Source organism: Macaca fascicularis, chromosome 2 (assembly GCF_037993035.2).
Source record: "Macaca fascicularis isolate 582-1 chromosome 2, T2T-MFA8v1.1".
Lineage (NCBI taxonomy): Eukaryota > Metazoa > Chordata > Mammalia > Primates > Cercopithecidae > Macaca > Macaca fascicularis.
Genome location: NC_088376.1, coordinates 156503415 through 156528260, shown reverse-complemented (window position 1 = coordinate 156528260; position 24846 = coordinate 156503415). Strand labels below are relative to the sequence as shown.

The window sequence follows — 24846 nt, the reverse complement described above, 5'->3', positions numbered from 1 at the left end:
TAGATGTCCCAGAACGAGGTGCCTAGAAGGGGAAGGGTAGGGTGCCCTGGTGGAGGAGGGAAGGGGCTTGAGCTAGGATGTGAGGTATTGAGGCATGGCTTTTAGGACTGCCCCTGCTGCCTCCAGGAGGCTAGGCCGGGGGCGGGAGCAGTAGACTTGACTACCTTAAGCTAGAGGTGATGAGGGCAGAGCAGTCTGGAATGTGTCACATCCAGAATGAGCCAAGAAACAGCGCCTTCATTCATATTTCAAGCAGGCATCTGTCAGACCCATGGTTGGCCAAGCATTAAGCCATCAAGGTAAAAAACTGACTCTGAGCCCATTCGGGTCCCAGTCTAAGCCAGGGAGACAGGCATGTCAGCAGATGATTGCAGTGGGAAATGCCGCTGAAAAGTGTCTTGGTACAGCACACTGGGAAGGAAATGATTAGTTTTGCCTGGGAGAAGAATGACATTGTTCAGCAGAGATGACCTGGTTGTTGGGTCTCAAAGCATGAACAGGAGTTTCTCGGGTAGACAGGGAAGAATTAGCAGAGGAAAGAACATCTAGAACATCATGGAGGCTTGGAAACAGCAAGGCATTGCAGGAGAAGTGCAGCGCCTATGGGGACAGTGCCAAGATTATTTACCCGAGAGGGCCCGACCTCACAGGGGGCGTCTTGGATGTCATGCTGCAGGCAAGGGGAACCATGCAAGTTCTCAGCTGAGAGCTGTAGAGGAGGGTTGTCCCTGTAGCCGCAGTCAGGGGATGGAGCAGCAGGGTGGCCAGGATGGGGGTTATGTGAGATGCATCCTTGTGTTTGTCCACTCATAAGATGATAAAGACTGAATGGAAGCAGTGACAGGGAACAGAAAAGGAAGGAGTCAGGTAACAAGCAAGGAGACAGGGTTCTCTGAATTTGGTTGCAGCCTGAGATAGGGACCCATGGGATAGGAAGCAGTGGTGAATGACAGGTAGCCCTCCAGGAGCTGGATAGCTAGTGGTATTCAGTACTTTAAGAACTGCAGGAATCAGGGACATGATGCGAGAACCAAGAGACGAGGGCATGTAACAGGAGAGTTCTGGAAGGAGACTGACTGGCAGAGGGAAAGAGGAAATACGAGTGGGATCAGATCATTGATGGAGCACAGTTCTGACGAGGGCCAAGCCTTCCTGAGTAGACGCTGCACAGACGCCATCAGATCTGCGTCTTAGACTCCAGCCCGTCCTCAGCACCTCACTCCCACTCCAGCTGCTATCTTGACTTCCCCACCCATTGTCTCCTCTATGTTTAAAACTTAGCAGGTCCAAGCCTGTGGTGTTGTCTCATTCTGAACTGCCACTAGTGGAGATGGTGTTCCACACTCCCTCAGCTAATGACCCACCCATCTCTCTGGGCCACTGCAGCCGCCTCCGGGCTTCCAGGCTGACGGCCGCTTCCACTCTTTCTTCCCAGTCAACACCATTACATGGCAGCCAGCAGTCCTTCCAGAATGGACATCAGATGGGGTCTTTTCCCTGATTAAGCCCAGTGGCTCCCTACCAACTCTGGAACGGGCTCTGTGGCTTGAGGCCCAACCCTACTGGCCCTCCCTGCATCTGTGCCTCACGCCCTCCAACACCTTCTGACTGCGCTCATCTTGCTGCTTTACACTGGGCCTGTTCTCATCCCAGACTTTTCCCAGTCTTGACTTACTTCTCTTGTTCACATTATTCAGACTTCTGCCCAGTGTCAGCCGGGGGTGCAGGAGGGAGAAGCCTTCCCTAGCCAATCATTTAAAACAATACCCCTACCTTGTTGCTCCTTTTCACTTTATTTAGCCTGCTGTGGTTTTGTTTTTTTTCCCCTCCATATCCAAAGTGTTGGCTCTGTGAAGTCAAGGACTTCACCTCTCTTGGTTCCTGCTGTGCTCAGTCTGTTTGCATTCATTATTCACTGGATCCTCAGCACTCCTGAAAGCTAGGTAGACATTTTTCTCCCTGGACCAATGAAGAGGCACATTCAGGGAAGGGGGAGTCATCATCCATGTCACAGTAGATGCTGGAACAAAGAACCCAGATGGCTGGTGGGCATCTCTTCTGAGGGTGCAGGGGCCATGGGTGTGGGCAGAGGCATGCCTGGCCCTGGTGGAAAGTGCTGGGGGTATGTATGCCCAGCGGCAGCTGCTATTGTCTCTTGGGTGGAAATGAAGTCATCTGACGATGGGAATTCAGAGGTAACTGGTAGAGTTGAGATAGCTAAGAAGGGGAATGGGCAAAGACGCCAGCCTAGGGTCTCAGGAATTACAAGTTGCATGGAAGGTTCACTTGACTTTGCATTGACTCTAGTCAAGGCAGATCTCTGAATCTCTTCAGGGTCTGTGCACAATTGTTTTGGGTAAGTGAAGAGCAAGTCAGGAAAGAGGGGTCTCCCTCTCCAGATGACAGCACAGTAGGGCATAGCCGACTAGCCTCGTAAGTTTGCCAAGTACCAGATGTGCAGCCACTTAACAAAATTAAAATTCTCATTCATTCATTCATTGGATGGGTAGCTGACTGCATGTCCTGAGCTTTTAATTTTTTATATTGATTATTTGGACCTTTTTAAAAAGACTTGTGTTCATTTCTCACTTATTTGTGGTTTTTACTATTTTCACATCAGAAACTCTTTCTCCGAATCCTGAATGTGTTTATTTTCTTCACTTCCCTTAAAATGTAGCGTTCCTGTGAATTTTGAGAAGCTTTGGATAATTAGGCTGTTAAGTTCCAAATCTCACCAGATGACCAGCGTTTGGCCATGTTGACAGCATCTTGGCATAGGGCTCTCCTGTCTTCAATCTGTTCCTCTCAGATTTCTGGGATTTACTTGCATTGTCAACGCTTGGCCCTTTTCCCACCTGCACTAATTTTGCTGGGAATCTCTCCCCTGCTTTGGGCAGCAGGATCCTAGGCTGCACATTTTTCTACATGGAACCATGTGCTGGTATCTGTATGGCCTTTGGTTTGTTATTTTTCTTCCCAAGGGACAACTCGGTAGAATAGAAGGCTTGACACTGTGTGGAAAGCCACCAGGCCCGTCCTCGGATCCTGTTGTTTTGCTTGAAGTTTTGACACCCAGAGTAGGACCCTTTGCCTTGCTGAACCTCAGTTTCTTCATCTGTCAAAGGGGTGGTATTTCTTACCGTGAAATACTGCTTTTAGCTTGCCAGGAATTGACCTGTTGGAAAGTCTCTGCTTCAGTGCCTGGCCTGAGGAGGGCTGTCGAACCTTGTGAGTGGACATATCACTGTTTGATTGAAGTTTTGAATACATTGCTAGCGGGAGCAGAGCACAGTCCATGACTGTTGGCTCCTGCATTCTCCCAAAGCATTTGGAGAAATGTTCTCACTTTGTGGGAAAGGTTCCAGGTTCCTGATTCTCACTGCCTCCCACCCATCTTGGCCCCACCCTCAGCCTCCTCTGTGCTTTGGTCGGATTCTGTGCTACCCTCAGCTGGCTTCCACTCCAGCCTGTCAGCTCCCCTAGAGCAGGGCCTCCTGGCACAGAGTGGGAATAGTGGGAATAGTGGGAATCAGCAAACTTTCTTGATTGGCGCTATAAATGACTAGGTCCTGATCATCTTTTCGGATATTCTCAAGTGCGATCATCTTCTCGGATTTTCTGTAGTGGTTCTGACCCCTATGTCCATTTACTCAACTTTATATTGGGGGGCCTGCTGTCTGCCAGGCACTGTTATAGGCTCTGGGGATAGGTTAGTGAACAAAACAAGCTAAAGTCCCTACTGTGTGGAGTTTACATCCCCAAGGAGACTTCACTCTTCTGATACTCTCAGATCTCTCTTGCAAATATATATTATACTTGGTTGGTTTTTGTGCATTTGAGTAGGAGAGGTTTAGTTATTAAAACATGTATTGAATATTTACTTTGTGCCAGGCACTGTTCTAAGCATTTTATACGCATTTTCATTCGATTCCCACAAAACTGCAGAAAGGAAGTTCTGTCATTGTTGTCATTTTACAGATAAGAAGCTGAAGAAACAGACCCAGAGGTCTTGACCCTTGCCTGTGGTTACACACCCGGAAGAGGTGGGTCCTGACCCTGCACAGGCGGTCTGACCATGGCATGCACACGTTGCTGCTGCCCTGTGCTGCCGCTCTGTTCTTGGACTGCTCCTGAGACCTTGGTTCTTTCTTTGCTATTAGACGTAAATCCTCAAGTGTTATGACCCTTTTAGGCTCCTTCTCTCCTATGGCGCCCAACATAGCCTGTGCACACCGTAGACTGTGAATGACTGCTCTTAACTCGGGAGGTGGGTGGGGGGTGTCTTTCGGGGCTCCAGTCCAAAAGTTGCTCTCCCCAGCCTCCACAGATTAGACTCTGTTGTCTTCACATCTGTGATTACACACACCTTAATGCACTGGTCCCATGCTGCTCTATAGTTATGGGGGTTCCCCTCAGACCTCTGGGCCCCATGTCCTTCTTCCTCCTGCCCCGCACCTGGATTCTGGCTTTGGGGCAGGGGCTGCCGGGTGATCTCTTCTGCTCAGACATATTTTGTCATCTTCTCCTCCCTGGACTCCTCACCATCTTCCCTCACCCTCACCCTTGCTTTTGATCTCACAGATCCAGGCCCTTGGAGAAATCAGACAGTATGAAATATGAAAACTGCTCGGGAAGTAATTGAAGAAACACTGTGACTTTGGAAACCCATGGAGATAACACTCACACCTTCTTACTCACATTATTTAATTTTTAATGGCAGATTTAATTAATGGAGGCCAGGCCTCCTGCTTTCAGATGTGCATGTGGGGCAGCTGGAGGAGGAGGAGGGGCAGCTGTTTACAGGGCAGAGGAAAAGACTGCAAATTTGGGAAACGAAAGAGTCCGACGGGAAAGTCCCTGGTCACTGGGTGCTAGTTAATGTGTGAGAATTCGGTAGAGTGCACTTCAGAGAAGTTTCCCAGTGTCTCTCAGTGGGCAGCAGGGCTCCTTTACAGGCACAGTCACGCTGCCTTCCCAGGCACTGTGCTGCAGGGTTCCAGGAGCTCTCTAGAACTGATGGCCTAGCCAGGGAGAACTGGACGCCATCGTCCACACAGCTGCCAGAATGTTCTTTTAAAAACACAAATCAGCTGGGCACAGTAGGTCACACCTATAATCCCAACACTTTGGGAGGCCAAGGCAGGCAGATCACTTGAGCCCAGGAGTTTGAGACCAGCCTGGCCAACATGGCGAAACCCTCTCTCTATAAAAAGTACAAAAATTAGCTGGGCAGGATGGTGCATGCCTGTGGTCCCAGCTACTGGGGTGGCTCTGAGGTGGAGATAGCTTGAGCCCAGAGGTCGAGGTTATAGTGGGCTATGATCAACCACGGCACTCCAGCCAGGAGTGAGGCCCTGCCTCAGGAAAAAAAAAAAAAAAAAAAAAAAATCTTCCCTGCCCCTCCATCACTGAGAAAGGAAAGCCTTCTTCACCCTCATTGCCCATGAGGTGCAGTCCAAGCTTTTGAGCCTACAGCTGGTGTCCTCCACGTCCCCTTCTGGCCATTGCCCTGTGCCTCTGCAGCAGCAGTGGCATCTCTTGCCCCATACACAGCCCTGTGGCAGCCCCAGGCTCCTCGCACTACTGCCTGTGTTCAGGAGACCTCCCTCTCATTTGGCTCATTTCTGCTCATCCTTTAAAATTCATTAAAATGGATATACCCTTTGACCCAAGAATTTGACTTCTACAATGTTCCCTACGGATATACTTAGGCACCAAGTTCTAGATGCCAAGATGTTCCTCTTAGCTTTGTTTATAATAGTAGAAGACTAGAAATGACCTCTGTACAAGGATGGGTAGCTGCTTGACTGATACTCAAGGGATGATACTACAAAGTATTCATTCCTACTACTAAGTGCTGGTCAGCCAGAGTGGGTGAGGTCTCTGAGGATCAGTGGAAAGATGAGGTGTGGCACATTGTGTCTGCTGCAGTCCAGTGAGCGTCAGGAACAAGTGGGGCACGTGTGTGCTCACACACACTGAGGGCTGAGTCCAGACTGGCCAAGAGGCTCACTGTTCACTGCATACCCTCCATGCTTTCCACTTTTGTTTTTTAAAACCATATGTAAGTACTTTTCAAAAACATTCTTTAGTGTAAATAAAAAAGATTAAGCCTCAGTTAGGTATTGGCTCCCAGGAAGTCAGTCTGACCCATGGTTTCTGCCAGGCTGTCCTTTCAGGTGCCCCACAGCACCTAGGATGACTGGCTGAGTGCCCCATTGTAATTATGATGCCACCATCTCAGAGCTCCACGAGGCCAGGGAGCAAGCCACACTTGTCTCAGAACCCTCTGGCACTTGGCGTGTTCTCAGTATGCACGTTGGTAGTGTCCAGTCCTTCTAGATGCCCTGACCTGGTGATTGGTTGAGGAGTCCACAGAGTGCCCTGCCTCCCCAGAAGAGGGAGTCTGGGTCCAGCAGCCTTGGAAAGGCCTGATGGATGAGCAGCTTTGTGAACACAGGAAGCCGGCTCGGTACTCCCAAGTTGTGAATCGGAGACCTTCGAGTGCCAAGGGAGCTGCGGTTGTGAGGACATCCGTCCCTGTAGGTCTGCTCAGGCAGATTAGATGAGGAGGGTAGGCAGGTCAGGACAGGACAGGATGGGGAATTTCTCTGAGTCATTCTGAGGAACAATAGAGGAAGCTGCAGCAGGGTAATCACTGCCACTTCTTGGCCTGTGGGTACTTCCTGTGACAAATCAAGTTGACCACATGTTCAAACTGAGCTTGCATTCAAACCCAAGCGCTATCCAAATTCACCAGAGCCAGGCTATTTCTGGCAGTATGGCATCTTGAGCATAGTCTCTGAGTGTCTCCTGAAGCCCACAGCGGGCTGAGCCCATCTGGGTCAAGGATTCGCTCTCTGAGAAGGTCGGCAACAGGTGCCTGGGCCTGCAGGACGGTGACCTGACACTCAGGAGTCCTGTGGGCACAGCCATAGGAAGAGGGGTTTGGCTCAAAGAGAAGGCCTGAGCCATGAGGTTGTTTTGTGGGAAAGGAAGTAGGCCAGGATGAATTGTGGGGGGCGGGGCTTAGGATGAGGCATATTTTAGCTCTGGAAAATTCAGTGGCTGTGGTGGGCTGAGGTGGGTGCTGTGTGCCAAACTGTCTCTCCGCTAACTGCAGGCTGGGTAATACCCTGTGTTGCTGTTAAGAGAAGTGACTTACCCAAAGAACACCACCAGCATATGCCAAAGCACAAATCAAAATGTGGGTCTGTGGTCCATGCCGTCTCCTGATGAGGTCTCATGAAGGGGAACTTCAGACAGAGCTAAGCGATCCCCACCCAGGCTGTGGCGGAAGGGCGTTTGCTTGGAGTGGAGGTAGGGGTCCATCCCTGCCTCAGTTACCTTCCCTGTAGAAGGCTGAGGGGGTCCATGGTGCACAGGAAGTGCTTTCCCTGAGTAGCTCTGCCCCTGCGCACCTCTCATTTCCTGTCTGCCCAGCTTCAGCCAGGCTAGCTGTGTGCCTAGTGGGCAGAGAGAGCCTAGCTGAAGTCCTGTAAATGTGCAAGGCAATGCAGCTCTAAAGTTCCTTCACTGCCACACAAGCGTGTTTCAATGACTGACTGATCTGTGCCTTCAGTAGGTACCTGAGGCCTGAAGCTCCCATTTGCTCATCTGTAGAACAGGGATAATCATGCTGCCTGTATGAGCTTTTTTTTTTTTTTTTTTTTTTTTGGAGTTTCACTCTTGTTGCCCAGGCTGAAGTGCAGTGGCAGTCTCGGCTCACTGTAACCTCCACCTCTCAGGTTCAAGCGATTCTCATGCCTCAACCTCCCAAGTAGCTGGGATTACAGGCGCCTGCCACCACACCCAGCTAATTTTTTATTTTTAGTAGAGATGAGGTTTTGCCATGTTGGCCAGGCTGGTCTTGAACTCCTGACCTCAGGTGATCCACCCACTTCAGCCTCCCAAAGTGCCCATGTGAGGCTTTGAGGAGTAGATGTGGTTGTGTCTGCAAAAGATCTGACCTCAAGCCAACTCCATGTGACATCTGCTGAGCCTTCCTCACCCGCACTGGGGAGGTCTGACCACGGGCCCTGCCCCACCTCCTCAGGTTGTTTCATTTCTGAAACTGCTTCCTCATGAGTCAGCCCAAGGCTGGCCTTCTCCCTGCTGCCTACACGTCCATGTGTGGGCTTCACCACACTCCCACCTGGAGCACGGCGGGAGGCTGCTAGCATATGTGTTAATGTCCGTCTCCCCTCAGAACATGCGAAGGTGCTGGAGCTTCACAAAGAAAGGAAGATGTGGGCCTGGGCCTTTGTGGCCTGGAGCAGCTTGCCTCTGAGGCACAGCAAAGTTCCATAACCTACCCACAGCCACATGGTGGTGGCATCAGGACTTAGACCCAGCTGTGTTTTGCCCCCAGGCCTGGGCCTTCCCTCCACAAACCTAGGTCTGTAGGTGCACACGTACTGGGTGATCTCAGGACAAATTAAGTGTGTGCCTGTGGATGCTTCCCTCAACAATCTAGACAGATGATTCCTGTTCCAATAAGTAGGGTGGTCAGGGTAGGCAGCAGAGTGTGTCCCAGACTGGGAATCCAGACACCTCGGTTGTAGTCCTGACACTGCCCCATTGCTCTGTGACTTTGGACAAGTCATTTCACCTCTCTGGGAAGGAAAGTCTACCTGTAAAATAGGGTTTGGACCAGATCAAGACTGAGCAATTTTTTTCTTTAAAGATAGTAAGTATTTTAAGCTTTGTAGGCCATGTAGTCTCTATCATAGCTGTAGCACAGAAGCAGCCACAGACAATACGTGAACAAATGAGCGTGGCTGTGTGCCCGTAAAACCTTATTCACAAAAACAGGTGGCAGGCCGGATTTTGCTCATAAATCGTGGTTTGCTAACCCCTGAGCTAGAGGATCTCATAACGCACTTGCAGCCATTGCTACTCTAGGATTCTGTAGCAGCAGCCATGTGTGGTGGAGCTGGAACCCAAGCTGTGGATTAATCACCAGTCGGCTTTGATGCCGGTCAAGAAATTAGCATCTGTCAATTTCTAATGTGGTTGCATCCTATGAGGGAGCAGAGGGAAATTTCAGTCTTTGGTAACCAGTTCTGTTTTTCTCCTTGTAGAATGCTGAGATGTATAAACTGTCTTCACAGCAATTCCATGAGGCAGCTTCGAAGATGGAGAGCACAATAAAGTAAGAATATGTTTATTATTCTTTGTAAACTTGGCCCACATTTGTAAAAATTCCCACATGTGGCTAGAAACCTGCCACCACCTGCCTAATTTCAAGTTTCCCTAATAATACACACAACCATCTGTTCCTCAGCTCTCTCACCTGGATCTGAGGTAGCCATTGGTCATCTGTAATTGGCCAAATTAGCACTCAGTTCTTATCTAGCTCCTTGGCAAATTGGATTGGGGCTGAGGTAGACTTGCAGAGTTATTTTCAGGGCCCAGTGTCTGGTGAGCAGGGGCTTCTTTCCTTGTGTAGCTAGCTGAGGAACTGGCTGTCAGGCCCCAGAAGGAGTTGGGGCAGGAATTCTGCTGGCTTCTCTCCCCTCTGACTGTGGAGGGGTTTTCAGGGGAAGGTATCCCCTCTCAATGCTTCCTGTGCCAGGTACGTGCAGTGCACCCTGTGCGCACTCCTGCTCGGGGTGGCCCACGCTTCATGCCCAGAGGAACTGAGGCCCAGAGAGCTGCTGGCTTGCTCAGATCACACAGTCCTAAGTGTCAGCATTCTGTCCCCTGTCTGTGGTGCTCCTGTACCATCCATTGAGGACTCAGGAGCAGGGAGGTGCTCACAGTGTGCCCAGTACCAATGTGGCTCTACTCAGTCAATAGTACAGTTCCCTGGAAGGTCAGAAAGTGATCCTTGCTGGAAGGAATTGGGTCTTATGGGTTCTCTGTGTGAAGTTGGTCTCTATGGACCTGAGAGACCTTCATAAATTAGCCAAGGGGCTACCACCAACTCCATCCACTCCCTGGGAAGGCTGCTCCCTCCCAAGAGTGAATTGGGGCAATTCACCCAGCAGCCCTCAGGGCACAGAGTTGTGAGCAGTGGGTCTGGCCTCATGAGAAAGAAGTGTCAGAGACAGGTTTGCATGATACTTGTAAAAACAGCTGTGCAGAGAACTGTGAGGAGCTAGAAGGACAGGGGGGACAGACGAATAGTCAGTATAGATCCAAAGGCACAGAATAGGACAGGCAACAATGTAGGCTGGTTTGGGGATCTTTTTTTGAGACAGGGTCTCACTGTGTGGGCCCTGGAGTGTAGTGGCGCAATCATGGCGCAATGCAGCCTTGACCTCCTGGGCTCAGGTGATCCTCTCACCTCAGCCTCCCAAGTAGCTGAGACCACAGGTGTGTGCCACGCCCAGCTAATTTTTGTATTTTTTGTAGAGATGGGGTTTCACCATGTTGCCCAGGCTTAGTGTAGGGGTTTTCTTCTTGAACACTAAACACCTAAAGCTCATGGGGATACTATATATTGTGGCAGAGCCATTTAAGAATGAGTTTGGGGAAGAGAAAATAATTATCTTGAAATTTTGCTAGATGTGGTGGCTCACACCTGTAATCCCAGCACTTTGGGAGGCCGAGGTGGACAGATCACCTGAGGTCAAGAGTTCGAGATCAGCCTGGCCAACATGGTAAAACCCCATCTCTCCTAAAAGTACAAAAATTAGCCGGATGTTGTGGCACATGCCTGTAATCCCAGCTACTTGGGAGGCTGAGGTGGAAGAATCACTTGAACCTGGGAGGTGGAGGTTGCATGAGCTGAGATTGTGCCACTACATTCCAGCCTGGTCTACAGAGCGAGACACCATCTCAAAAAAAAAAAAAAAAAAAGAAGACCAATTATCCTGAAATTTCAAGTCCTGTAGCAATACTAGGAGCCTGGGAGGAAGAGAATCTTCCAATAGGCAGATAGAGACAAGGACAGGTGTTGAGATAGAAGCACAGCCCTGCTGATGCTGGGACCGCACAGAGCCTGAGTGAGTGAGCACCAAGGCTGCCTGCATCCAGGAGTTGGAGGGTGCTGCACTGCCCTGCAGGGTGTGAGCCACCCCACACACAGACAGCCTGCCCCCACTGATGGCCAGCCCTCGACCTGTTTCTGAAGGGTTCCCCCTGGTACGTCCTGTTCATCTGGGGCTGAGAAATACCTGGAATCACAGAACATTGAGAAGGAGAGCTGTGGTGGCAGCCACATCAAAGAGGCTGATGAGTGACAGCTACAGCATGGATGTGATCCCTGGAGGTGGGCCAGGCCACAGCTGCTGCCCCTTCTCTTACCCAAGCAGCTTCTTTCAGGGCCAACAGCCCCTCCCTTTTTACCTGGAGCCAGGACCCACCTACCAAGGAGAAGATGCACTGGGGGAGAAGCTAGGCAGCTTTCTGTTGATAACCATAATGCTTGTCACCTGCCAAGTGGCCCACCATCATTGGGCAGCCCCTTTGTTAATTTGGCTTTATTGTCATAGCCTTTCTCATCCTCATATCCCGCGAAGGCAAGGTGGGATGGATGTGAATGTATTTTTAATCTGAGTGAAGCATAAGGGTTTTTTGTGTGTTTGTTTACAGCATCCCTTGATAATAATTACCACTATTTACAAGCAGTAAGTACTCTGCAAGGCATTTCAACTCCATTCTATATTTACTCTTGTTAGTTTCACATAGAAGTGAAGAGTCTGGAGAGGTCAAATAACTCCTTTTGTCCATGGTCACAGCTAGTTCTGTGGCAGGGCTGGAGTTGCTCCTCCTTTGTTTGTCTTTGCATCATTGCTGTCCCTTGCAGGCCCTACCTGGACATAAGATGGCAGCAGGGTGGAAGTCTCAGAGCCTCCCTGGGTTTTGGACTCTGACCAGGGCTCAGACCTCAGCCCCGCCCCTTAGCAAGTCACTTCACTTCTACAGGCCCCCGTTTCCTCACCTACAAAACAAACAGGACACAATCTTTAATCTTTAAGTGATAATTAAGCAAGATTCCACATAGAAAGTTGACCTAGGATGTCAACAACTGTTGTTGATATTAGTGTGACTGTTTGCTATGGACTAAATGTTTTGTCTCTCCAGAACTCAAAGGTTGAAACCTCACTCCCAATGTGATGATATTAGGAGGTGGGGCCTCTGCAAGGTGCTTAGATCAGGAGAGTAGAGGCTTCGTGAGTGGGATTCGTGCCCTTCTAAAAGGGACTCCAGAAAGCTCCCTTTCCTTTTCTACCATGCTGAGGTCACAGAGAGAAGACACCATCTATGAACCAGAAAGTGGGCCCTCACCAGACATCAGATCTGCCAGTGCCTTGATCTTAGACCTCTCAGCCTCCAGAACTGTGAGGAATAAACGTCTACTGTTTATAAGCTGCCCAGTCTCTATAGTACTCTATTATAGCAGCCTGAATGGGCTAAGATACTGTTAATAATGGCAGTCATTTTGGTCACTATTTTATAGCACCTAGCTTGGTATACAGTAGAACGGATTTGATATATAAATTGAGTTTATAAAAACACTTTTCCTTTTCCCAAATATATAAACAGGAAGCAGTATACAGTTAGAAATTATTTAACTTAAACATCAAGAGAAATCTTTGAGATATTTCTTGGATTAACATATATTGTAAATTACATCATAAATGTCATAGAAATAAATGCCAACTGCTGATAGCAGTAATATTGAGGAGTTTTCTTCCAAGACCATGGAGTATGTTTTAACAACTTTGAGTAAACTGTTTGCTTAGATGGTAAACTAGATGTCCATGTATTCATTCATTCATTTAATACACATGTATAAAGTGCCTGCTGTTTGCCAGACACCATGCTAGGCCCTGGGGACACAGTGATGAACAGGACAGCTGCAGTCCCTGCCAGCAAGGAGCTTATAACATTTGGAGAATGACAAACAATGTTTTAAAATTAATTGCACAACAAGAAGTTACCCAATTAACTGATTATAGCAATGAGTGCCATGAAAGAAAGAGTCTAAATTAGAAAGAACATGTCACATGGTGGGAAAAAGCATTTTAAACAGAAGGATTAGTATGTGCAAAGGCCCTGAGACAAGAAGCAATTTAACTTATTGAAGGAATTGAAAAAAGACCAGTATGTCTGGAGAGTAATGAATGAGAAGAGAGAAAAAGAGGAAGCTCCAAGAAGTGAGCATGAGCCAGACCATGCAGAACTTTGTAACCATAGTAGGAATTTTAACTTGATCCTAAGGGCAGTGAAATTACCTTTTTCAAAGCTTTATTTATCTTCTAATGTATGCGTTTAAGGCTACAAATTTCTCTATAAATACAGCTTTAGCTACAAGTTTTGATATATTATATTTTTAGTATGAATCAGTTAAAATTTTTCCAGTTTTCCTTCTGATTTCTTTTTTACTCATAGGTTATTTCAAAGTATATTGTTTAATTTCCAAACATTTAGGGGTTTTCTAGTTACCTTTTTTATAATTGGTTTCTGTTTAATTCTTCTGTGATTAGAAAACATACTCTAAATTCTTTGAAAATTTTTGAAACTCGATTTATGGTCCAGTATATGATGTGCTTTGGTAAACTGTCCATGTGCATTTAAAAAGAACGTGTATTCTGTCAGTAGATGTAGTGTTCTGTATTGTCAATTAGGTTAAGTTGGTTAGTCATGTTCAAATTTTCTGTATTTTTAATGACTTACAGATTTATTGTTTTTTTCTGACACTTTCCTTCTGAGTAAATTTTTTTTTACTATTTCTTTTCTCTTTCTTTCTTTTCTTTCATTCTTTTTTTTTTTTTTTTTTTTTTTTTTTGGACAAGGTCTCACTCTGTCACCCAGGCTGTAGTACAGTAGCATGATCACAGCTTACTGCAGCCTCAACCTCCTGGGCTCAAGAGATTCTCCCACCTCAGCCTCTTGAGTAGCTAGGACCACAGGTGTGCACCACCAGACTTGGCTAACTTTTTAAATTTTTAGTAGAGAAAGGGTTTCACTATGTTTTCCAGGCTGGTCTTGAACTCCTGGCTTATGCAATCTTCCTGCCTCAGATTCCGAAAGTGCTGGGATTATAGGCAGGAGCCACTGCATGTGGCTGGCCTTCATTATTTTTTTTTTTTTAGTGTATCTTTTCTGATAAAAGTTCTATTTTTAATTATATGTAAATACCTTTTTCACCTTCATTTTGAAAAATATAGCAGTCATTTCTTTCAGCTCTTTGAAGATATCTTTACATTCTCCTTTGTTGTTGATTTTGTTGTCATTCCTTTACTTCTTTTTTCTCTGTTTTTAACATTTTCTGTCTTTGGTTTTACTAAGCTGTACCTATAGATTTTCTTTATTTTATTCTTTTTGGGATTCAGGTCTTGAAGTTTGACATCTTTTTCTCAGTTTTGGAAATCTCTTACCATTATCTCTTCAAATAACACTCTCCCCTATTTTATCTTTCCTCTTTCCTGAGGTTATATACATTACTGTCTCATATGTCTCTTGTTCTTTTTTTTGTTTGTTTTTCCTCATTTAAAAAAAAATTCCATGCTGTAGTTAGAGTTCTCCTTATTGGTCTTTTAGTTCATGGATCCTCTTTATTGTGTCAAGTGTGCTTTAAATCTGTTGCATTCAGAATTTCAGTTACTAAATGTTTTTCATTCTAAAAGTTCCATTTGCTTTGCTTTTTTTTTTTTTTTTTTTTTAAGATTCCCAGTCTCTGGTGAAATTCTACCTTTTGCTCTCTATTTTCTTGAACATATTAGTTACAGTTATTTTAAAATCATCGGAGGGTCTATTTCTGTTGCCTTTTTTTTTTTTTTTCTTGTGGTCCTATTTATTTGTATGTCTGTTAATTCTTGATTGAGTGCCAGAAATTGTCTGGAAAGATGACAGAGGTCCTCTGTGATACGACCTTCCCCAGAGATACCTAGGGATGTGGGTTTCAAGGGTCCCTCTTTCTTGGTGAGCTCTAAACCACTATTTTCGTTTTCTTGGCTCTGCGAGACTTCTGAAAACTCCACTCTTTCAGTGACCTCTTTTAGCTAGCTTCTTAGCTTCTTGCCTGAGTAGCTCAAGAATTTGACAAATGTTTTAAAAGAAGAAAACCACTGAGTATTGTCTCACTATTTTGTAGCTCCTTTCTCTCTGGAATCCTGGTTCCGTAAGTCCTAGCTGCCTGGGAAGCCTCCACAGGAGCATTACCTCCCTGTCATCCTGTGAGACTGCCGAGAGCCTCCACAGCTTTTCTTGCCTTTCAGCTGAAGCTATTTGCCTGACATTCAGCCTGTCTTCCTGATCCAAGAATTGGCAGAAACTTTGAGGGGGAAAGTGGCTCTAATAACAAACACTCACCTCTCCACAGTTCCCTTCAAACTTCATAATCTTGGACCTCAAGTCTTAGTTGCATTGGTCCTTAGATGCCTTCACACAGATTTTTTGTATTAGAACTTAATTTCTTTTTCCCTCAGGGGAGAGCATAGGCCTTTCACAAGCTGCTCCATTGTAGCAGGAACCAGAGGTCCTAACTGAGTTTTTGAGGAATGACTAGAGTTTGCCAAGCAGTAAAGGGCCACCCCAGGTAAAGGAAACTAAAATCCTAAAGCCAGACCCTGTTCGTTTTAGCAGCGTGAGGTATCGAAGACACGGATGACTCTCCCAACTTGTCTTGGGACACCAACCTGTACTGAGGCCTGGATCAAGCCCAGCATATGTCAAGATCTCAGAAGACTCCTGCCTCAGGGCCAACAGGGAGCTCTCCACCGAAGAGGAGTGTTGATGGCAAGGCTGACAGTCACAGACTAGGGCCTCTTGTTTTGGAAGAATCCTATTGTTAAGACAGAAGTGAATATTCAAAGTGTGTATGTACACCCCCGCCCACCCACCTCACAGCAGCACAGAAGGCAGAATTGTTCAGATTTTCTGAAGGAAGAGATTAAGACCCCAGGGAACCTCCTGCATTTATTGTGTCACATCTATTTTTTATGACAATCTTCAGTCCGCTTCCCGTGGGATTCATTCAGAATCTGTCTTGGCTTCTTCTTGTCAGGAAACTTGTACAGTCCTCCCTGGCCCCACAGAGAGCCAGCCCTCAAAGAGGTTAGAACAATTGAGTTGAAGGAAGAAGGTTATTAACTATTTCCTGAAACTGAGCCATTGTGCTCCAAGGACTTTGATCCAGAGAGGCCTGATTAATGTGGATGTGGCAGTCTTGGGACTTGCTAGAGCAGAGCTGCTGTTGTGTGCTTTCACCTGCACTTGGAAGACAGGACTTAGTAAACTCTGGGAGAGGCTTTAGGGCTTTAGGACCCACCTGAGAGAATGAATTGTTTCTAGGCACCTGAGCTTCCCCAGTTTGCATTTATTTAGTGAGCTAATGATAGATAACCTGTTAAAACAGTGGTCATTTATTTAAACCCCAAAGAAAATGGCATTGTAAACATTCTTTAATCCAGATAACATTCGTCTTAGCCTGAATTTAAAAGATGTTACTATATCTCACTTCCCTATGTAGAGAACCTTAGATGACCTTTTAAAGGAAATGTTTTCTAAGCAGAAATTTACTGACATGTGTGGCTTAATCTGATGGACCTGGCTGTTTGAGAAGTTAAATCAAAACCTGTTTAATACATTAATTCAACAAATCAAAATTTAGTTAATTTCTTATTTAAAAAACTTTTACTGAACATCATCACGCACCAGCAACCGTGCTTGGCACATGTACTGTACCGTTTCCAATCTTCACAAGAAGCTCAGGTGGCAGATGCCATTATTATTACCATTCTGCGGATGTGGAAATGAAGGTAAATTCATTGACCTCTCAGACTCAGTTTCCTGGTCTGTAAAACACGGACAATGGTGGTGCCTACTTCTGTCAGCTTCTTATGAAGACCAGATAAATATGATAATCCAGATTTGCTTACAGACACACCCCAGGGAGAGGCAGGTAGGATTTGAACCCAGGTGTGGATGAGTCTCACCTTGCTCTTTTCTGCTGTACTGAGATATGTATCTCTAGAATGTACAGGATGGGGGCATTCAGCTGCTTGCTGCTTACCTGGCTGCCTGGCTGTCCCAGTGCTGGCTGTGCCCTTCCCTGAATTTCAGCCCACCACATTGTGTATGTGTGTGTGTGTGTTTACGCGTGCTTGTTTCCTAAGCTGTGGCAACTTATGCAGGCATTTACTCCCATGCCAGTGCTTACAGAGTTCTGCCACCTTTGTAACAAGGAAAACAAAGATGCATGGAGAGAGAGTTGACCAACAGAGGTTAGTGTTTGTGTAGCATATGGGAATGGAAAGTCAAAACCAAAGACACCTGGTGACAGTTTTCTCTCAAGATCACACCTCGGCTGGTTCTGTGGGTGGTGGTGAACCATCATCACTGGTGGCATTGTGGGTGTGATAAAGAGACTGCTTTTGTCTTGTGCCCAGGGCAGATGTCACACATGGACCCCAGCGGTCTACTGAACCTGGATGGGGACTTGAGATCCTTCTTGCCGCTGCACTCTAGCAGCTGGTCTCAGCCATGTGGGTTGGCATCCAGAGTGAAACCCATTTGACATCCCAGGGCCAGATGAGTTCTAAAGACAGGGTTTTCAATTCTGAATCTCTGTTCTTGGTCCCTGATTTCAGAACACAGAATCTGTTAAGCTGTTTGTCATTATATATCCTACTTTCTGTCTAAAATGACCTTCCCTCTTTTTTACTTACAGATCACTCTGTTTAGAATTTAACTTAAGCATCTTTTCTGCTTACTGTTTGTCTTACCCAGAGGTCAATCTAATGTCTTATTTATCTCTGTATCCCCACCATCCAAGCCAGGACTTAGCCTTGATAGATGCTCACCAAGTCAGTGTCAGATGGGTGGATGAACTGACACCCATTGTGGAATTTAAAAATAAGTGGTTGGCTGTTTAAGCACCTACTCATGCAGCAGGGCTCTGTCTGGATCAAGGCCCTGAATGGGTACAGGGCCTCACCTCATTTGAGACAGGGCTTTGACGAGGCAGGAGCCCCACACAGGACAGAGACTTTGCGGTGACAGAGAGTGCAGATCTTAGCAGTGCTACTTGACGTGTGACCTGGGTTGGATGACATAAATGCTGAAACAGACTTCCCTTACTTCTGAAGGTTGTTTTGAGGGCATCATGAGGTAATTTGTTAAGTCTCCAGGAAAGTGTCAGGCACATAGTAAGCACTCGATAAATGGTAGGTGTTGTTACATAGAAACTCACATTTTATTAAGAGATTGGAGTATAATAGCCAAAAGAGTGCACATTCATAGGTGTGTAGAGGATAGCAGTGACTGAACCTGGAACCAAGAAGGAAAGGGACATCTAGGACCCAGCAGCTCTCCTTTTGGGACTGTATCCCAGAGAAATGCTCAGCTGTGTGCACCAGCAGCCATGGGCACAAAGGGCACTGTGACCCTGATTCTGAGTGTGGAAATCGGAAGCAGCCTGATACCTAGTGGCAAGTGATGCCTAACACAATTCCCCCAACCCTGGAGCTCCAGGCGACAGCTACAGCGTGCACTGTGCACGCTGGCCCGCAAAGGCGCCAGAGACCTCTGGTTGGGGAAAAAGCGAGTTGTAGTTTACAATGCATGTTGACACACATATGGTAGCACCATCTCTGTTCTGTAGACATATTTATGTGATACAGAGAAAAAGTATGAAAAAGGTATGTTCCTGACGGAAGATAATAGGTATCTCTGGTTAGTTCAGAGAAGTTCAGGATTATAAAAAGGGTCAACAGGAACTGTAGCTTTATTTGAAATGTTTATTTAAATATATATATACACATACTCTCTCTCTTTCACGTATAGCTTGTATAGTTAAAAATTAATAAGACTACAAATACAACCACAAGGAAAGGAACAATAATGACTTGGACCAGGGGTGAGGGAAGTTCTCAGTGCAATTGGACATCAGATCCCCAAGCTAAGGGTGACCCCATGAGACAGGCACTAGCTGGGTTCCTGGTTGTGTGAGTGGGAAAGATTGGGAGTGTGCTGTTTGCCAGTCAGGGCTTGGCTTCTGACCCCCTGAAGCGTATGAGGCAATCTCCTTTCCTCGTGAACTTGAGCTGTGGTTTTGAAATGTCCTTTAACTGGGGATCTGGTGCTCAGTTTGTGGACATTTGAACACCTGAGGCACAGATGAGCTGTGATTCTGGATGAAGCCAGAATGGCTGGGCCTGGGGGTCTCTCCTCCATGGGCATGCTGAGGCTCTTGGGTCAGAAACCCAGCAGCAGGAGCTGAGGTCGCAGGAAAGGTGGGTGCCTTTCCTTCCAGGCCTCCATCACCTGGCTCTCATTCAGGCCTGGCTCACTCACTTGCTCAGGAGCTGCTGGCCAGGTTTTTGCATCTGTCATTTCATGTGTTAGTGAGGAGTAACGAGAGATGAAGCTTGCAGCAGTCAGTGTAGCTTTTGTGCTATCAGGTGCATCCAAAGGCTCCATCAGGAATAATTTTGAACCTTTACCTGGAGTAAATGAAACTTAGGAATTAGGCAGTGGTTTTCTGCTCCCCATTCTGTCCTGTCACCATGAATAAACAAGTGCTGGGCACCTGGCACTCCATTTGGGGCTGTGCTGTGCAGGCAGGCAGTAGACAGATTGGAGAGGCTCCAGAAGGAGAGACCAGAACGATTAAAGGGTTGAAAAGGTAAGCACACAGTTTGGGCCCCCAGGAAAGGAGAAGGCTGATCAGAGGGTGGAATTTTATTCCTCTGAGAAGGAAACATTATCTGAATAGTATCAGGGCTACAGCCTCGGACTGCAGCTGTGAAAACTGAAGTTACATCTGGCAAAGAACTTCCTGACTTGCAATGAGGCATTATAATGTGATAACCAAGGGAAGTTGTACAGCCCTCATCTTCCTGTGTAAATGTTTAAGAAAAAGCAGCAATGTCACTCTGCACTGGGAATGTGGTATACAACCAGCCCTCCTCCTCATCTGACCACGAGCAATAGAAGGGCTGCTTCCTCTGCAGCAGCATCGGTGTTCTGTCTCTGTCTCCCTTGACTGGCAGGCAAGCAGCCAGCCACCATGCTTCTCCTAGGAAGTATGGTAGTGGTTTTCTCTTGGACCCTGGTTATAGCAGGGAGGCCTTCTGCTTTTTAATGACTTACTCTCATAAGTCATTGCTGCTCCAGCATCGGGGGCCACCATCCACAGAAGGGAGCCACGGAACCCCTGCTCCAGCACCGGGGCCACCATCCACAGAAGGGAGCCACAGAGGGCCTGGAGTGTATTTGCCATATAACCGTCTTCCTCCTTATTTTTTTAAATCATCATTTCTCCTTAAAGACAGGATTAAATGATGGTGATCTAGAACTTAACCTCTGATACAGTCCAGTAAGCCTTTCCTGAGGCTGGCTCGGTGGTGGGCTCTGTGCCAGAGAGGATGTGTAACGATGGACAAGACCATCCTGGAGGCCCTTGCCTCCACTGCAGAGCACAGACACACTCCCAACCACCACACTTGCAGTATCCCTACCTCCCCACTCAGCACTCTTGTTCCTCTAGGCTCAGCTCCAATGTGTCTTTCTTTATAAAATTGAAAGGCTCTCTAAAATCCTCCTGGGCCACCCAAGACAGAGTTAGCTCTGCCCTCTTTGCTGCCCCCAGAGAACCTGGGTGGCCCAGGGACAATACCTGGCTGCCACTTGTATGTCTGTTTTGTACTTACATATTCAGGCATTGCATTTTGCTAGACTATAGGCTCTTTGTGGATAGGAACCTTGTTTTATTCATCTTTGTATCCTCAGGGTCCAATACTTATGAAATCAGGGAATACTGAATGGAGGAAGAAACCCCCCATGACAGATGGTGAGTGCCACAGCTGTGCATGAGGAAAGCACTCCCACAGCAGAAGATGGCAGGACTAGCTTTGCCTGAGCAGTGTGGCTTCAGAGATGAAATGACCTTGGGCTGAGCCAAGGTGAAGTGAACCAGGGCAGGCTCTGGGGCCAGGGGTCATTGTGAGTGGAGGCTCAAGTGGGCCTCTCTTCCTGGAGTATTAGGGGAAGGATAGGGACAAGGCATGCTGGTCAAGAAGCAAACATCCGAGAGGGTAGAGATGAGGCTGGTGGGACAGGGTGATCCCAATGTGAAGAGCCTTTGGTGCAGTCTAAAGAATTCGAGATTCATCCTGCAGGCAGCGGCAAGTCATAAAAAAGGCTTTTAAGCAGGGAACTGATATGATTGGATTTGTGTTTTAGAAAGAGATTTGGCAGCATTTGGGAGAACCAAGCAGTAATGATGTTGAGAGCAGAGACAATACTGCCAGCCAGGAATGACTCACCCATTGCACAGATATTCCACTCCCACGCCAGCACTGTTCTGGGAATACAGTTGTGAACCGGCAGGAGGCTTCCTGCTCTCAGGGCAGAGAAACAAATGGTCAGCAACAAAATAAGATGATTTTATACAAAGTGCTATGAAGAGGGAACAGTTGAGTAATGTGACAGAGGACGGCCAGGACTCTGTCCATCTGAGGATTAGGACACTCTCTGACATTCAAGCAGAACTGAGTGCTGAGGAGGAGCTGGGCAGATACCCGACTACCGAGATTCTGGCCTCTAAGCAGCAACTGTGACCAAGAGAGAGCTGGGCCCTGAGGGATGTGGCTAGGGCAGCAGGGAGGCTCCTGATCAAGGCATGCGGCATGCGCTGAACATGAGCACCAGGAGCGTTCGTCCGCTGCCCACCGCCAGGGATGTGTGCAGAGCAAGGGCCCCCTAACTGTCCCAGTGCCCAAACGAGGGGGCACAGGAAGCTGTCTGGGGGGCAGTGGGCTCAGCACAGTCCTGTTGGCTTCTAAACGCTGAAGCGTGTGTAGAGGGCGTCTCGTCCAGCCAGCTCTGAAAGTGGCAACTGCAGGCTTAAGGGGAAGGGCAGCCCCACTGTGCGCAGGCTTCAGCCCAGTGCTTTCTGAGTGCTCAGAGATCCATGACTCAAAAAACTGGGCTTAGAGATGACAATTTGTTAATCCCCTCCCCTCGACTGAGAAGAAAATGGCATTTCATTCCCAGCTCTGTTAATGGACTCACTTCCGGAATAAAGCCAGCGTCCCCAAAGGCAGTGGCTATGGTTCTTCTCCTTTGTGTCACTTTTGTTTTCTTTTGAGTGTTACATTTAGATTAGCTTCTGGGGGGATTAAATGTTATTACAGCTGAGGAATCTTTTTTTCTTTTTTTAATCAGTAGAGAGGTTACCGCTTAGCATCATTGCTTTTAGATTTATTTTCTTAAGTCTTGCAGCCTCCCCTGTTCCTATTCTTAAGAGAAAGCTTTGCATCGGTTATGTCTGGTTATCTGCACCTTGGGAGAGCAACCCTTGTCACAGACAGCACCTTTCCATCCGCACGGCAGAGCTGATGCGGCCCTGCAAGGTGCCCACGTGGTGTGCACACACTGCTCCTGAGGACACAGCCCCGGGCGGGGAGGAAGTTGTTTATTGTTAAAGTGTTCCCCTCAGGTCTGGCTACAGTAGACCATAGTACTCAACCCAGGGAGACTGCGCTGACTTCCATGAGAGCCCACCAGAGGGATTGCTGTGGCAGAGGCTGCTGAGACCCGTCTCCTGGCATCTGGTTCTTATTGGACCAGGGTGGATGTTGCAGAAAGACCGATTTCTTCTGCGGCATTGTGTAAAAGCATATCCATCTAAGCAGACCTTGAAGTTTAGAGGTTTAGAGACAGGTATCAGGTGATTGTGTTTCAGGATCTGATAGCCTCTAGACCATGGGAACAAAGTCCACATTCAGGGCTGGTTGGGGTCTCCACCCACCACCATCAGCCCTCTGCATCTCTGAACATGCCAGCCACAAGAGCCAAGCCTGAAGGGTTCACCATCAGAGGAATTGTGTCCCCAGTGCAGCCTGGCCGTATGTGACCCATGGCACTCCATTCATGCCCACCCCATGGTGGCAGCTCCAAGCTACAGTAAAGCCCTGTGAGACCTAGCTTGCCTGTAACTGTTGGTCACTAGTTTTGTTTGTTTCTGGTGTAGCTAGATCCAGGAGAGTCAAGTTCAGGATTCTGAGACTAGTCTGGTCTCCCTGGGAAGTGGAGGCTCTCTATCTCCACTGAGCCACACTTTCTGAGAAAGCACTATGTGCTCCATCGTCATGATTCCCACTGTCCCCACCACCACACACACAGATGAGGTCCTGAGTAACTGCCTAGTGGCATCCCTGAAACTACAGGCCCCGTAGCTGGATGGACCCTCAGAGTCATCTAATCCAGTTAGATACAGGTTGGGGTCATTCATGTGTGGTCACCCTGGGAGCTCTACTCCCTCTGCTGGAACAAGTTCTATTGCTAGTGCCCATCCTCACACCTCCCATTTCATCTCTGTACAGCCCTGGCTATTAGAAAAGAACTCTCTGATGGAAACAGCTTAGGGCTGGCTCTTGGGAGCCTCCTAGTTCTGCCCTCTGAGGCTTTATAGAGCACAGTGAAAGTGCCTGTGCATGCAGCTGGGCAGATATCTGAAGATAATTTTTATGTCCCCCTGTGTCTTCCTTTTCCTTCAACTTTATCCTTCTGTAACTCATCCATTGAAGCACACACCTAACAGGGTCCCTGTCTCCTCTCCACCTGCTCCCTTTTAGAATTGGGCTCTGGGGAGCCAGAGCAGCTAAGCAGCCAGAATGCAGTGCAGGCATCGCCTCCCTTGTCTAGTGGCTGAGCTCTGTCAGCAGCATGTACACTGGGTTGCAGCACCAAACTCACCATGTTGTCCACTGTCTCCTTGGCTGGGCCCACTAGCTATTCATATAAAGCTTCCTGTGAACTCGCCTCCATGAGTGGCTACTAAGTGCCCTGTTTAGGCTTGAGTACAGGACCTTATATTTATGCCCAGTAAACTTCATTCTGGTAGATTCAGTTCAGCCCATAGAACAATTATTTGAATATATAGATTCTGTCATCTCTCTCAACTCTCTTTTTTTTGAGACAGGGTCTCGTTCTGTCGCCCAGGCTGGAGTGCAGTGGCACGATCTCGGCTCGCTGCATCCTCTGCCTCCTGGGTTCAAGCGATTCTTCTGCCTCAGCCTCCTGAGTAGCAGGGATTACAGGCATCTGCCAACATGCCCAGCATGTATTTTGTATTTTTAGTAGAGACAGGATCTCGAACCCTGATCTCAAGTGATCCACCTGCCTTCGCCTCCCAAAGTGCTGGGATTACAGGCATGAGCCACTGCCTGACCCCTCCCAACTCTTTTATATAAACCTGCTAAGTATGCCTTACACAACTAAGTCATTGATGAAAATGTTAAGTTGTACAAAAATGAGGACCTCCATTAAAGCCGACCTCATCCATCTGGGTACAGTGATCCATCTAGTTCCTAACATACCTCCTTGGATATCCAACCCATGTTATTTCTTTCCCACTAGGCTGGATCATGAAGGATCCTTTCTAATAATGTAGGAAGTGTCTGGAGCTATCAGGCCACTGCATGCCCTCAGTCTCCTAGCCAGGATCCCTGTTAGAAGGGAAGAGGAGGGAATATGGTTTGACATGTTTCCAACAGACTCTTCTCTTCTTAGTGATCACCTCTTCCTTTTCCAAGTACTCCAAACCAGCCTCTTTATGAAACCATTCTAGACTCCTACTTGGGCTTTGCCTTCATTTGATGGAATGTACCCTTTTGAAAATCATGACATTGAAGACTGTTCCTTTCTAGTTTTCCTTTGTTTCCCATTCTCGAGAGTTCTGTAAAGGTGACCCGCAGTAGCTTGGTGGTCCAGCCATAGTTCTCTTGGTATTCCTGGGCACAGGTGAGTGGACTGAGAAGGCTGCAGTCATGGGAAGTAACTTGGCCCTCTCTGGCCATCTTCCCTTCCACAAAGACTTTCCCCACTGTCATACTTCACTGCCAGCATTTGTTCTGTCTTCTGGGAGGTGGCCAGATAGAAATA

The 24846-nt window shown here is 47.3% G+C and overlaps 1 protein-coding gene across 17 annotated transcripts in view; it reads left to right on the top strand.

The window, feature by feature from the left end:
- CHCHD6 (coiled-coil-helix-coiled-coil-helix domain containing 6) overlaps nucleotides 1-24846 on the top strand; it is a 238431-nt gene that overhangs the window by 183781 nt on the left and 29804 nt on the right. For all 17 annotated transcript variants that reach the window (XM_074033226.1, XM_015446310.3, XM_005547894.4 and 14 more), the window contains one exon: nucleotides 9084-9154. In XM_074033226.1, coding sequence (XP_073889327.1) covers nucleotides 9084-9154 — 71 coding nt within the window. The remainder of the gene's footprint in view (nucleotides 1-9083; nucleotides 9155-24846) is intronic.